This window comes from Nanorana parkeri, unplaced genomic scaffold, assembly GCF_000935625.1.
Source record: "Nanorana parkeri isolate BGI_ZX_2015 unplaced genomic scaffold, ASM93562v1 scaffold479, whole genome shotgun sequence".
Lineage (NCBI taxonomy): Eukaryota > Metazoa > Chordata > Amphibia > Anura > Dicroglossidae > Nanorana > Nanorana parkeri.
Window position 1 is genome coordinate 953,001 of NW_017306747.1, and position 16,340 is coordinate 969,340.

Consider the following 16,340-nt stretch of genomic DNA (forward strand, 5'->3'; position numbering starts at 1 on the left):
CCCCCCCCCCCGGGATGGACTACAATCTCAATACAAATGAGGAAATCAAATATGAGATTGTAGTCCATCCCAGGGGGAGAGCTTGGAGCGGTGACTACTTTACAACACACACAGGGACCATGGGGAACACAAGTAGCCCCCCTCCAGAAGGAAGGGCAGTGTCACCACCAATCCAATACAAATTAGTAGGGATGCACTGATACTAGTATCGGTATTGTTGCAGATACTGAGTATTTGGGCACCCAAATGCTCCGATACCTTCCCGGATACCGATGATCTCCCTACTACCGGATCTCCCTCTGACCGGCAGTGCAGCGGGGGAGCATGGAGACGTCTTCCTGGCTAATCAGGAAGCCGGGCGTCGGGTTATGATCCGCCTCCCGGCTTCCCGTTGGCTAGGAAGCGGGCTTCACTTGTTGCTAGACAGCCTGGCTTCTTAACCAATCAGGAAGCTGGGTGGCACATCATGACCCACCCTTGGTGATTGGTCAGGAAACCAGGCTGCCTAGCAACAAGTGAAGCCCCCTTCCTAGCTAATCAGGAAGCCAGGAGGCACATCGTGATGAAGGAAACTGATGCATTCTGAAACGTTGATACACTGGGTGATGTAACTGTACACCTTGAAGAAGAACTTTGCCTGGAGAACCTTTGGTGACTTTGTGTGTTTTGTTTATCTGATCCAGCGGCGCCACCCGCTGTCATTTCAGCAACCCTCCCCCTGCCCCCCCATTGGAAGTTGGGGCATTTTCGGTCAGGAGTGCAGTGGGATCCCTTACATGACTTACTTACATCCAAGTTCAGTGGTGTCATCTTCTTGGAATATACCTGCCCCGTGATGGTTACAGTCCATGTACCCATTGCACTCCTGACCGCATGTCCATCAGAATAACACGGGTGCTCAGTAGTCGACGGATGGCCACCGTCATAGTGATGCAAAAGAATATAGACACCGGCACTCCAATAGCAGGTACAATACGTCTATTTATTGACGTACATGCAAACAATTAGGTGCATAGCACACTTACTGCGACGTTTCGGGGTCACACAGGATCCCCTTCATCAGGCATAACTTGAAACGTCGCACTAAGTGTGCTATGCTACTAATTGTTTGCGTGTACGTCAATAAATAGACGTATTGTACCCGGTATTGGAGTGCCTGTGTCTATATTCTTTTGCCCCGTGATTGTGTGTAACACACCTGTAGTAGGCCGAGTCCGAAGTGGATCTTAGGCTGAGGATAAGGCGAAGACGTGGTCAGGCAAGCAGGGTCGGCAACAGTCTGTCAGCGAGGTACAAAGTCGGAATCCAGGAGAGTAGTCAGGAGGCAGGCTGAGGTCTTGACACGATCGGGCAGCAAGGTACAAAATCGGCAGGCAGAAGAATAGTCAGGAAACAGGCAAGAGTCAAGGTGTAAATCCAGCATATAACACAGGGAACTAACCCAAATCAACAGGCTCAGAGCACAGGAAGTGTCCGGTATTTAAAGCCTGAGGTAATTACAGATCTTCTACAGCTGGTTGGCAGGTGGAGCCAAAGTGTCCATAAGGAGAGTTGCTCAGTACACCGAACCTGCAGCAGAAACCAAGTCCTTTCAGTGGCTGAATGGCTAGGTCTGTGCACTTCTGCATCAGAGACCTGGGTTCAAACGCCAAACCGGGGCTGATCAGACAGGTATGTGACATGGTGTCAGTCCCAGCTCTGTTACATAGCACATGTCTATGCTATGTAACAGAGACCCCCCTCAGTAAGAGGACGCTACCATCACTTGGTTGATAATTGGTTGGAACTGGGAAAGCTACTGGAGATATCTCACTACTGGAGCCTCCAAGCGATGTAAGAAGAACCCTGCCAGGAACCACACAAATCACTTCTAGGCGGAGATGGACTTTCAGACATTTAAAGTTAAACCTACAAAAGATTAAAGAATAATTCCTCGTGCCTCCACCTTATTTGTGAGCTCCGCCGCGATCTCCTAGGTCACGTTTTAAAGGAAAGCGGCTCAGCCGACAAAACCGGTCGCTCGCCCCGTTTGAGACCGCCGGGGATTCAATTAAAAATAACACCGTTCTGTCCTCGTTTTTATTTTTTTTCCTCCTCCTTAAATTTCCTCCTTTGTAAGAGCCTAATGGCAATATTTAGAGATGAAATAATAAAATTCCTTCTATAGGACTTTACGCGTTTCATTCGAAGGCATCACTAAGACTGCATGCGGCGCGCACAAATTTTTGCTTCTTAACATAATCCCATTACCTCCTCCCAGAGACTTCCCGTCAATCTTATTCATGTGTGATAATCCTCTCACAATATATGCTTGTATGCAGCATAATGGCAAGGGATAAGTATGGCATAATTCTAGTGGGTTATGTTGAATTTGTGGGTTGCGGCCAGGCGGTTTTATACCCAGATTTAAGTAAAAGTCAAAAGTGGATTCATTTGCAGGTTTGAATGTGAAATGTACGCTTAGTCGCTGACATCCGGTGAGACGGCCGGAGAACTCAACATCCAACTTGTGATCTATCTATAACCCGGACTTATATAGCAATTTTCCTGTTCCGCGATACACGGTGGCTCAGTGGTTAACACTTCGGCCTTGCTTCACTAGGGTCCTAGATTCGAGTCTTGGCCAGGACACCATCTGCATGGGGTTTGAAGGTTCTCCATATCCTTGCTTGGGTTTCCTCTGGGTTCCTTCCACACTTCCAGGTAGGTGTTATGGTAAGCTCAGAGTACCTGTCGGGGTTTACCGTTCTCCTCTGAGAATCCCAGCCAGGATCTCCAGAAGATCCGCTACTACCTCTAATGGATCTCACAAGACCCGGGCCAGTATGGCTAATAATAGCCTCAAATTCCAGACCAGGACATCCAGGAGTACCTTGAGGTGAGGCTAGGCCTCTGATTCTGAGAGGCATTTAAGCACTAGCTCTGCACGGAGCTGGTGCTGTGTCTTTTTGCCAGCTTCCTGTTTGTAAAAGAGCTTAAAGGAGAACTATGAGGGGGGTGCTTTTCACTCAGCCTCATAATCTGAGCCGACCTGTGACAATGACTGTCACAGGTCGGCTCAGTAGATCGGGAAGTGAGCGAACACATACCCGTGCTCGCTCACTTCTCTATCCTGTCACTGCAGAGAGCCGTGACTGGATTCTCCCCTCCCCTGTCCGTTCCTCCAGCACTGACTGGCGGAACTGAGGGGGCGGATACAGCTGGCTCTGCCTCTAGATAGAGCCAGAGCCAGCTGTCACTCAAAAACATTGGGTCCGGGTCAGCAATGCATGAAACCGATCCCGACAATTATGTCTGGATCCGTTTCATGCATTTCTGACCCGGACCCAATGTTTTTGCATTGCTGACCCGGACCGCCTGACCCTTCTCAGCAAAGAGCTTAAAGGAGAACTATGAGGGGGGTGCTTTTCACTCAGCCTCATAATCTGAGCCGACCTGTGACAATGACTGTCACAGGTCGGCTCAGTAGATCGGGAAGTGAGCGAACACATACCCGTGCTCGCTCACTTCTCTATCCTGTCACTGCAGAGAGCCGTGACTGGATTCTCCCCTCCCCTGTCCGTTCCTCCAGCACTGACTGGCGGAACTGAGGGGGCGGATACAGCTGGCTCTGCCTCTAGATAGAGCCAGAGCCAGCTGTCACTCAAAAACATTGGGTCCGGGTCAGCAATGCATGAAACCGATCCCGACAATTATGTCTGGATCCGTTTCATGCATTTCTGACCCGGACCCAATGTTTTTGCATTGCTGACCCGGACCGCCTGACCCTTCTCAGCTTGCTGTCCGCCCTGGTCTTCTGCCCATCCCCCGACTTTGCTCTTGTCTCCTGCGTTTATCCTCTGATTACTCGTTGACGACCTTGGACCGTCCAAACCACCCTCTGCTAGCCGCCTGCCTTGAACTCTGCCTAGATTTGACTACTGTCTTCTCATTTGAGCCCTCCTGTTCTCGTCCATCCCCTGGCAGGGCAACCCTGGGGACCGCGACCTGGTACCAGCAAGCAGCCTAGCCCATCTCCATCATCAGGAGCTCTGGTGAACACCGGTTGGTACTTAGACTCTGCCCCTCAAGTAAGCCCATGTCACCCGCCAGGGGGGTAACACCCTAACAGTAGGATAATTGGCTCCTGTCTAAATTGGCCCTAGTATGTGAGATAGGGGCCTTGGATTGTAAGCTCCTTGGGGGCAGGGACTGATGTGAATGGATAATATGATATCTAAAGCACTGCGTATATTGACGGCACAATATAAATGCCTCATTAGGTAGATGTGAAACCCTAACGGAATGACTAGAGCATTGCATATCATAAACAATTGCCATTTTTAATAAAATACTTTTGCAGACATTTTTTGTTATCATCTTTGTAGTCACTTCCTGTCTACATGCATGTGCTCCAGGGATTGCTGCATGGTATTTCCTGATGGCGACACCAATGGACCATACCGGCGAAATTTGTGTTGAAGTGTGTCGGCCACTTGAGGTTTCCATCGGAAGCCTGTGTCACCGAGGACAGAGCGTTGTCACCCTATAATAAGAAGTCAAATAGAGAGTCCCAGCGCACTCCTGACCGAGAAGCCCCATATAATGGGGGGGGTTGTTCCGAAGTGGTCGCGGATGGCACCGCCAAATACTTGGAAAACAGAAAAAATGGTTACCAGCACTCCAAGTTTTCTGCAAAACGAAATCCTTTTATTCATTCTTGCAGGTCATATCACCATGCATGGCAACGTTTCGGAACCTGTCTGGTCCCTTCATCAGGCAAACAAAAGTGAGGTGATATAATAAGAAGTGACTGAACAAGGACCTTCATGGTTGCCAGTAGGGCCGGATTTCCCACAAGGCCAACCAAGGCCCGGCCTTAGGGGAGCAGGGAGTAGAGGGGCAGCTGGGGTGTGAGGAACTGCATGTCCTGGGCATCTTCTGATGCCCAGGGCATGCCGTTCCGAGCGCCGAGTGGGTAGTTGTGTTCTATATTTAGCCCTGCTTTTGGCATGCAGGGCTAAATGTACAGCGGGGAAGCCGCCGCTTGTTTTGTACAAGTGATCTCGGCGATATTGCCAAGATCACTTGTATGCAGCCTGCAGGTCTGCCATTCTCCATGGGGGGTTGTGGCGGATAGGAACCTGGCAGCAGAGAGAGTAAATCTGGCCCTGGTCGCCAGGTATTAAAAAATATTGAAAACTGCTTTTGAAAGGACATGAACATGTCCATTCAAAACTCCTCCCATGCTCGCCTCCAGGACTTCACTAGAGTCTCCCCCATCCTCTGGAACTCTTTACCCCAACCTGTCCGTCTATCTGCCACTCTGACTGCCTTTAGGCGATCCATTAAGACTCATCTCTTCAGGGAAACCTACCCCACCTCAACCTAACCGCTCAACTATCATTCTCAAACAATTCATGCCCACACAGCTCCCTCCTCATGTATCACTGGCCCCTCCCTTTTAGATTGTAAGCCCTCAGGGGCAGGGCCCTCTTTACCATCTTGTCTTGAATTGTGTTGTGATTGTAATGTTTTCCTTATATTGTACAGCGCTGCGCAAACTGCTGGCACTATATAAATCCTCTATAATAATAATAAATCTTCTAAGATCCGATTGGGCGGGTTGACATACTTTAAGAACTGCAAGCATTTTGCTGTAGATGGTATTTCCGGCCTCTATATTGCATTGCGATGCTTATTTTCACATGCTAATATGAAGGGGGAACTGTGGTGACAGAGCCGCAATGTGTTTAATTGATTTGTATGTGTTGCAGTATTTCTTTCTGTTGAAGCTGACCCTAGAAGGTTCCTTATAAATGCATGACACTGTCTGCTCCTCATTAATTCTTCATGGCGTGCATGACCTGAGGTGTGGTGAGGGCACGTCTCTGCCTTCCCTTGCTGCGTGCTTGTGGCTGGTCAATGATTTAGAAAGTATTGAGGTCAGATGCAGCCAGGCAATTAATGTTTTCCGAAAGAGGTCATCAATGGCCGCCCCCTTTCCTTTCGTCAACACATTTTCTTTAAAGAGAACGCGTCACAAATGCGCTTCAGCAAGAATGATATAGTTTGGTCCTAGATTCAACTGAACTTGTTCTGTAATGTTGAAGATGTTTCGTATCTTCTTCAAGCCACTTCTTCAATTCCAGTGTCAAGGAGGAACATACCCCAACATTTATATCCCACTATACCAGGAACATACCCCAACATTTATATCCCACCATACCAGGAACATACCCCAACATTAATACTCCTACCATACCAGGAACATAGCCCAACATTTATATCCCACCATACCAGGAACATACCCCAGCATTAATACTCCTACCATACCAGGAACAGAGCCCAACATTTATATCCCCCCACCATACCAGGAACATATCCCAACATTTATATCCCACCATACCAAGAACATACCGCAACATTTATACCCCCCACCATACCAGGAACATAGCCCAACATTTATATCCCACCATACCAAGAACATACCCCAACATTGATATCCCACCATACCAGGAACACACCCCAACATTTATACACCCACCATACCAGGAACATACCCCAACATTTATATCCCACCATACCAGGAACATACCCCAACATTCATATCCCACCATACCAGGAACATACCCCAGCATTTATATACCTCCATACCAGGAACATACCCCAACATTGATATCCCACCATACCAGGAACATACCCCAACATTCATACACCCACCATACAAGGAACATAGCCCAACATTTATATCCCACCATACCAGGAACATTCCCCAAAATTTATATCCCACCATACCAAGAACATACCCCAACATTGATATCCCACCATACCAGGAACATACCCCAACATTTATACACCCACCATACGAGGAACATTCCCCAACATTTATACCCCCACCATACCAGGAACATACCCCAGCATTTATACCTCCATCATAGCAGGAACATACCCCACCATTTATACCCCCATCATACCAGGTACATATCCCAGCATTTATACCTCCACCATACGAGGTACATACCCCAGCATTTATACCCCCACCATGCCAGGAACATAACCCAACATTTATACCCCAACCATACCAGGAACATACCCCAACATTTATACCCCAACCATACCAGGAACATACCCCAACATTTATACCCCACCATACCAGGTACATACCCCAGCATTTATACCTCCATCATACAATTTACATATCCCAGTATTTATACCTCCACTATACCAGGAACATACCCCAGCATTTATACCTCCACCATACCAGGAACATACCCCACCATTTATACCCCCATCATACCAGGTACATATCCCAGCATTTATACCTCCACCATACGAGGTACATACCCCAGCATTTATACCCCCACCATACCAGGTACATACCCTACCATTTATACCTCCACCATACGAGGTACATACCCCAGCATTTACAGTATATCCCCCCACCATACCAGGAACATATCCCAGCATTTATACCCCCACCATACCAGGTACATACCCTACCATTTATACCTCCACCATACGAGGTACATACCCCAGCATTTATACCCCCACCATACCAGGTACATACCCTACCATTTATACCTCCACCATACGAGGTACATACCCCAGCATTTATACCCCCACCATACCAGGTACATACCCTACCATTTATACCTCCACCATACGAGGTACATACCCCAGCATTTATACCCCCACCATACCAGGTACATACCCTACCATTTATACCTCCACCATACGAGGTACATACCCCAGCATTTATACCCCCACCATACCAGGTACATACCCTACCATTTATACCTCCACCATACGAGGTACATACCCCAGCATTTATACCCCCACCATACCAGGTACATACCCTACCATTTATACCTCCACCATACGAGGTACATACCCCAGCATTTATACCCCCACCATACCAGGTACATACCCTACCATTTATACCTCCACCATACGAGGTACATACCCCAGCATTTACAGTATATCCCCCCACCATACCAGGAACATATCCCAGCATTTATACCCCCACCATACCAGGTACATACCCCAACATTCATACCAGGTACATTCCCCAGCATTTATACCTCCACCATACCAGGAACATACCCCACCATTTATACCCCCATCATACCAGGTACATATCCCAGCATTTATACCTCCACCATACGAGGTACATACCCCAGCATTTATACCCCCACCATACCAGGTACATACCCCAGCATTTATACCTCCACCATACCAGGTACATACCCCAGCATTTACAGTATATCCCCCCCACCATACCAGGAACATATACCAGCATTTATACCCCCACCATACCAGGTACATACCCCAGCATTTATACCCCCACCATACCAGGACCATACCCCAGCATTTATACCCCAATCATACCAGGTACATACCCCAGCATTTCTACCCTCACCATACCAGGGGTGAATTTATATCCTTTGTTGTTTTTGAGGTATATATTTAAATCAAAACTTTTTCTGCCCGGAGTTCAGCTATAACTGATAACTGTAAATGCTTGTACGCACATGCAAACTGATGCAAGTAATCATATTTTTAATGCGCGTTAATGTATTTGCTGGCTGCCTGCATATTTCTCTAAAAACAAGTTAAAAGGTCAAATTAATCAAAACTAATATTTCAGAATTTCGTAGATGCTGCAGATTTAGAGTAGTTGTAATTACTAACCCCCCTCCCCCCCCCCAACAGGCCAATGTGACATAAGAGCATTGTTAACCATTTGCCAATGTACCAAAAATCACAAATATTTCCTCCTCAACATCGTAAGTTACTTGTGGTCACTGCTGGGAGGGAGAAAGGAAGGAGCTGTATGTGACTGAGGGGTGCCAGAGCTCAGTAAAGAATTTCAGTGCATTTGCACTGGGGCACCAGTTCTGGGTACCAACAACGCTTGGGGGAAATCGGCCATTTGATTAGAGGCTGCCTAGCATTGTTGGCCCGAGCACAGGAAATAAGGTCATAAATCGGGGAACATCGGGATCACCAGTTAATTTCTTTATATCATCTAAGTCTATAAAAAAATTTGCATAATGCCAATGTGCATATACAAGGGGAACCTCGGTGAGATCCCTGCCCTTGAGTTACCATGCCTATATACTTGCTTTGGCTATTAGGAGGTTTTTCCACTCTTCCTGTTGGGCTTTTTTTGGAGGATCTGCAATAGATGGAACACACAAAGGTGGGCAGGAACACACAAAACTCCCAAGTGGACAGGAATAGAGTAAAAAATTATGGCAGCGAGATCTCACTGTTGGAGCATCCAAGACTAAAAAAAAGGCAGAGGCTGACCTAGCCCACCTGTCTCCATCTATAATTAAATGATCACTTTTGGGTTGACTAGTAAACTTTAAAATCCTACCGTACATTGGGCCTGTGGTAAAACAGGGACAGATCTAAGGACAACATTTCTAGGAAGAAACCCTCAAAACAACAGCCTGCCCTTGGAAATCAAGACAGTCGAGAAGTAAGTCTAGCCCCCATCACCTTCTGCGAGGTGCCTGCTAGACATTTAATGATTGTCAGGACTGCAGTCAGCCTGGTTGGATTATAGTGGCATTTATCTGGTTAATTCCAGTTGTCTGGCATTGACTGTGCCCCCCAGGGCGGAGTGTGACTCTGCTATATCGTGGGACAGCAAATGAGGGACACTGTAGTGTATGTACAGTACAGTAGCCAATCAGTGGGTTCTCTCAACCAGTGGTGCATGCTGGGATGGGGTACATATACTGGAGGGAATTGCCATGTGCTGAGACTAGTCAGAACCAGCCATGGATTAGGGATGGGTGCTGTCCAGCTGCCCCCCAGACTAGGCCTGAGGCCCGGGGGTTGACAAAGGCTGGAGTGTGAAAAGAGTTTCCCTAGGCCTCCAGTATGGAGGAGGCCTGTGTTGTTTGCCAGAGGAGGAGAACCAGAGAAGCTGATATCTGCTAGAGGACCTCTGAAGCATGTCTGGTGTCTCTCCTGCTGAGGATCTGTGCTCATCCCTGCTTATCTCCTACTTCAATTACGTTCATTGTACTCCAAGTGGATCCACACTAAGATGCTTGAAAGGCCTGGTGAGTCTGATGTCTGTTACACCCTGGATGTGTAGGATCCCTATACCCTCTCTCCTCAGTGTGAAGAAGTTTAATAAAAGTTATTCAGCATTACATTACTGGAGTGGACATCAGCTTTGTGGGCACTAGAAGAGGGCGGTTAATGCTAATGGGACGGCTGAAGATCATACCCCTAGACAGACTAGTGCTGATGACCCAGGTTATTCCAGCGGCTCCTTCGGGAGTGAGCGCTACATAAGCAATAATACTAGACATGTGCGATTCGTTTCGTTAAGAATCGGAATTCGTACGAATTTTCCTGAAATTCCGAATTTTGGAGCATCCGAAATCCGAATGGCAGTTTCCGAATTATATCCGAAATACGAAATTCCGTTAACGAATTTCGGATCCGAATTTCTTTGAAACAGGAACTAATATTACCCCTGTAAATGAGGTTGAACAGCATGACAAGATTTTTTTTTAATCCGAGATACGGATCCGCTGCTGCTGATGCATTACAATACACAGTTACACACACAGGCAGGAAATACGAAATTCCGTTGACGTATTTTCGTTCCGTTACGAACATTCGTTATATTGAAGGTAAAAAGCAAAGTACATTTATATTGGAGTTGATGGTAGTTTTTTTTTAAAGTCCGAAATACAGAATTCGGAATACGGAAGCCGTTAACGGAATTCGTTTTTCGGATAAAAAAAACAACTACCACTCCAATATTAACAAAGGTATTTTGCTTTTTAACTTCATCATAACGAATGTTCGTAAAGTTACGAAAATATAACCGCCACTAACGAAATTTCGTATTTCGTACGAATCCGAATTGAGTTCAGTTACGAATTACGAAATAATGGATATTACGAAACGAAACAAATTTTTTGACGGCGCACAAGTCTAAATAATACCGACTTGGATTTGGTTGCTTTGATCAAGGGTCAGACTAAGGGCCCATTCACAGGAAATACTTTGGGCTGCGTTGGGCACCTTTGCCCAACGCAGTCCCAACACATACACAAGACAATTTGCCATATTGTTTCAGTTCACACCTACGCGCTGCAAAAAAGTAGGACAGGTAGTGTGTTGCTTCCTGTTTGACTGATGAAGGGACCTTATGGTTCCGAAACATTGCATGGAAATGCTGTACCATTTAGTCAATAAATAGATTGACTGGACTTTATATTGGAGTGCGAGTGACTTCCTGCTGATTTCAGATAGTGTGTTGCAACGCATCACGGTGTGCATTGCAGAACTAAAAAAGGATAAAACTTAATTGTGTAACATTTCAATAAGATTAAAAAAGAGATCATAACGCGCTCGCTTGCGCGAATGGGCCTTTACACAACGCAGCTATTCCTAGTTTACATGTCCCATTTATCTTTGGCAGCTATCAATGACTATAAAAGGCCAAGGACAACGTATTTTAGATCTCCGAGCGGTCCTACCTACATTGAATTTTAACAATCTGTTTCCACATATTCACGAAGCCTTTGTCACAGCGAGTCTTTGTCTTAGCACAAAACATATAGAGAGCGAGACTTGCAAAGCTGCAGGCTGCTCCGCCATCAAAGTTCTGCTCCATTGGAATCAGCCTGCCGCGACTTTAAAAAAAATAAAACCCTTAAGCTGTACTGAAAATGGTATATTAATTAAAATACCTAATTGGTCCTAGGAGAAACATACTGGGTAGTTTCAACCTCTTATTTCCAATTTTTATTACAAGCATCATTTGGTTAAGACATGATGGTGAAATGAATTAGTTGAAAGAAAGAAATAAGAAAATTAGACAGCGGTAAATGCGATGCTACTTATATTTTCCCAAGACGGAAAGATCGGTGCGGTGTAATCAGAGATCTGACACTACATTCCTCCATGGCTGGGGGTATTTCATGCTGCCTTGACTGGAGTCATTCTGGTCCCACGGCTTTCAAGATAATTATAATTTTTTTTTCTTAGACAAAACTACAGCGGGCATAGCGAGAGGTCCCTAAAAGTGTTAACCACTTCAAGACCAGGTGTTTAGACCCCCTTCCTGGCCAGGCCATTTTTCAGTGTTCAGAGGTCCGTAGGGTTCAGTACTGGGTTGGCTCCGCCCTTTGTCGCGATAACAGCTTCAACTCTTCTGGGAAGGCGTCCACAAGGTTTAGGAGTGTGTCTATGGGAATGTTGGACCATTTGTGAGGTCAGGTACTGAGGTTGGGGGAGAAGGCCGGGCTCGCAGTCTCCACTCTAATTCATCCAAAAGGTGTTCTATGGGCAGGGTCGTCTTTAACGCAGGGCAAAAGGGGCAGCTGCCCAGGGCCCAGTCATTGTTGTGGGGCCCAAAGGGCAGCTGCCAAAGGTGGCCTTTGCACCTGGATGGGGGGATAGGGAGTCTGCCAAGAAGGGGCCATCCCCAAACTCTTCCCACAAAGTTGGGAGCATGAAATTGTCCAAAATATCTTGGTAAAGTGACCACGGAATATTTAATAGTGAGGAAATGTCATGGAACACCTGAATCCAATGATTTGGAGGGGTGTCCCAATACTTTTGGGAATATAGTGTAACTTACTCTGGCAGTGGGGCTGCCCCTGTACTGCAAAGGTTAAGTGCTCATTTATGCCTAGGGGACTCTATTAAAGCTGTTTAACTCACCTAATTCCAGATCCCGCCATCTCCATCCAGCCTGCTAAACCAGTCCCTTTAGCCTCTTCTCCCCCGGGCTAAGGACCGCTGACGTCATCACATCCTATGCAGGTCTATTGATATGCATTAGACATGAGGACGCCAAGGGACATTCCAACATCCAGAGCGGAGAAGTAGAGAGTGCTGACCGCCGTGGGAGCCGGGATCAGGTAAGCAAAACAGTCTTATGCGACTCACCTATAAAAAAACAAGCACTAAACCCTTGCAGTGAGGTGGTAGCCCCATTGTAAGGGTAAGTTTTTTCTTTCCCTGCAGATGGGCTTTAAGCAAATAATTTGTAAAAATGTTGCAAAGTTTCTTACCTGGAGATGCTGTAACAACACTTCCTGTTTCAGGCTGACAACGCTAATCCATGGCTATACAATTACCGTGTTTCCCCGAAAGTAAGACCTACCCCGAAAATAAGACCTAGTGTCTTTTTTTGTGAAAAAAATAAAATAAGACACTGTCTTATTTTCGGGGAAACACGGTAGCAACAGAACGGTCAGTTTGCCGTGGAAGCACTTTCAGTTGGCCATTGGACTACCTATCTGATAGACCCAATAAGCAGCCCAATGGCCAAGTGAAGGAGCTCCCATGGTGGGATGACAGTGCTAGGCCTCTATTTTGCAACTAGCAGCAGTCATGGGAGCGCCTTCAGTTGGCCCTTGGGCTGCTTATCAGGTCTAGCATTGGGCTCAGCCAATGACTTCTTTTGATGGGTAAAGATTTGACTCCACAATTTTGGTTGGTTTTAGGCTTGTGCATTTATGCTTTTTGTATGATTCGCAGTATGCCACCTGTAGAGCTCAAAGTATTATGCTAAGGCTATATACATAAAAATGATGATAATATTGAAAAGTTGCATTTGGTAAATGGATAGGCACATCATGATGTTGCTTCCAGTGGTGCAACAATGATAGAAGTATTCATTAACCTTTGGTGCTGCGGGCTCAAGGGTTGTATCTTGGCTGCTGCCACCACTAGGTCTACTGAAGGGTTAGGGTTTGCGTCTTGGCTGCTGCCATTACTATGTCTACTGAAGAGTCAGGGGTTGTGTCTTGGCTGCTGCCATGACTAGGTCTATTGAAGGGTCAGGGTTTGCGTCTTGGCTGCTGCCATGACTATGTCTATTGAAGGGTCAGGGTTTGCGTCTTGGCTGCTGCCATTACTATGTCTACTGAAGGGTCAGGGTTTGCGTCTTGGCTGCTGCCACCCCTGCCTCTACTGTAGGATCAAGGGTTGTGTCTTGGCTGCTGCCATCACTACCTCTACTGAAGGGTCAGGAGTTGTGTCTTGGCTGCTGGCACCAGTACTTCTACTGAGGCACAAGGGTAGAGTAGGAATGGATGCAGTCGATCAAGATGGAAGGCCATACCCTGGCCATACACATTACACTCTTATTGTACAGCACATATATGTTATCTGTACACTTTCCTTTAGATTTATCCAAGCTATGCAATTCAAGGGTCTATGTGCATGTCTGGTCAGCTTAGGAATTGTGGAACAGTGGAGATCCGAGTGTTGTGGAGAATAGTGCTACGATGTAAGATCCAGAATAGAGAGTAATTAAAGCTGAACTCCATTCAGGAGGAATACAACATTATTATAGAGGTGCTTCCTTACCTTGTGCAAAATTGCTGTCCATTTATTTTTAAAAGTCACTCTTTACTCCACCCCCAACATGTTCCCTATGGTCCCATTTTTTTGTATGTTCTACTGTGTGCTGTTGATGTCTCCCTATGGAGAAATGGCTCCCGGTCACGTTTCCTCCTCTTGTAGTTTTCTGAATGAGAGCAGTGATGCAAGCTCTTCTGTCAATGCTCCTTCCCTGGACGGGTACGATCTCCATGTACCCATTTGTGACTCGCCCACAGCCATAATTAATCATTGCAGTCTTTTACTTGCAATGGAGGCACATAACAAGGAAACTGACAGCGGTGTGGGGCTGGCTCTATTGGCGTTTGCAAGTAGTGATGTGCATGGGCTTAGTGCAAACCGAGTTCACCCAAGCCTGTGCAAAACTGTCAGTTACACCTCCCCATGCTAGGTCAATCAGTTGTGGCCAAGGAGTTCCCCGCCCCTTTGTCACGTGTAGCTGTGGGGTGGAGAATGCCCTGGCTGCAACTGATTGGGCCGGAATCGGGGGTATGTCGCCGACAGTTTAGCATGGGCTTGGGTGAACTTGATTTGTGCCATGCCCACGCACATCCCTATTTCCAAGTATTTTAATGAACAGCCCTAAACATCATGTATGTGAATTCCCAAGCTCTCACGGGGAATGTAGTTTCCTGTGCTGCTTGCCCAAATCCTCCTATCCGGAGTTCAGCTTTAAAAAGACAACAGAGGGAATAATTTATGAGAGAGGTGGAGCTGTTGCCTAGTGTTGCCATCAGAATGCATTGAGCAAAAATAAATTGATCGGTTGTTATAGGTAATCAATCCACCTTTGCTCCAGTTTTCCGTGCTCTGCTGTTATAACTTATACCTGCAGAATGTTATAAGAAGCCAGAAACCAGTCCAGCTGCTGTCTGAGCGCACGTGGGGCAGAGCAGGTACCCTGGGAGAGAATTAGACATTGACTTAAAGAGAAGGAGAAAGCTGAAGACAACAATATCATCACTCACCACAATAACAAGGGAAACCGGGCCAATAAAACTCCAGATGAAATAATTATCCACCCGCAGCCAGCAACTGTGACAGAGAGAGAAATGGAAAAACAGTCAGAGGCTCTGATAGAGGAGCAGAGACACAGTCACATCCAGATAGCCAGCTAATGAGAGATAAACATACTTCCCCAAAGTCAGGGAGAGACACAGAGAAAGAGCAATATGGCTACAGATTGTATCAGACACAAAGACAGAGAAAAAAGAAAGATACGGAAATGTTAGAGAGCCGAGGGCCCATAGCAGGATACTGATTAGATGGAGGCACATACTGTTAAACTATATCAGACAGTTAATAAACTATATAAGATAGTCAAGAGGAAACATAGACAATTGCCCTTTTAGACCAGCCTTTCTCAACCAGGGTCCTGTGGATCCCTACCGCAGTCTTTCGAAAACCAGAGTTCTGTGGATTTCTAGAGCAGCCTTTCTCAACCAGGGTTCCGTGGATCTCTAGGGCAGCCTTTCTCAACCAGGGTTCCGTGGATCTCTAGGGCAGCCTTTCTCAACCAGGGTTCTGGGGATCTCTAGGGCAGCCTTTCTCAACCAGGGTTCTGTGGATCTCTAGGGCAGCCTTTCTCAACCAGGGTTCTGTGGATCTCTAGTGCAGCCTTTCTCAACCAGGGTTCCATGGACATCTAGGGCAGCCTTTCTCAACCAGGGTTCTGAGGATCTCTAGGGCAGCCTTTCTAAACCAGGGTTCTGGGGATCTCTAGCACAGCCTTTCTCAACCAGGGTTCCGTGGACATCTAGGGCAGCCTTTCTCAACCAGGGTTGCGTGGACCTCTAGGGTAGCCTTTCTCAACCAGGCTTCCGTGGACATCTAGGGCAGCCTTTCTCAGCCGGGGTTCCATGGACCTCTAGAGTTCCTCCAGAGCTTGGTAGGGTTCATTAGGCTGTGCGCAATGGTGACTCTTGATCTCCCACCTACACTAACCATCAATGTAAGGGGGGGGG

The 16,340-nt window shown here is 46.7% G+C and overlaps 1 protein-coding gene across 3 annotated transcripts in view; it reads right to left on the minus strand.

Moving 5' to 3' along the window:
* Positions 1-16,340, minus strand: part of ADGRL1 (adhesion G protein-coupled receptor L1) — a 221,861-nt gene that overhangs the window by 30,759 nt on the left and 174,762 nt on the right. For all 3 annotated transcript variants that reach the window (XM_018560820.1, XM_018560821.1, XM_018560818.1), the window contains one exon: positions 15,345-15,411. In XM_018560820.1, the coding sequence (XP_018416322.1) occupies positions 15,345-15,411 (67 nt within the window). The remainder of the gene's footprint in view (positions 1-15,344; positions 15,412-16,340) is intronic.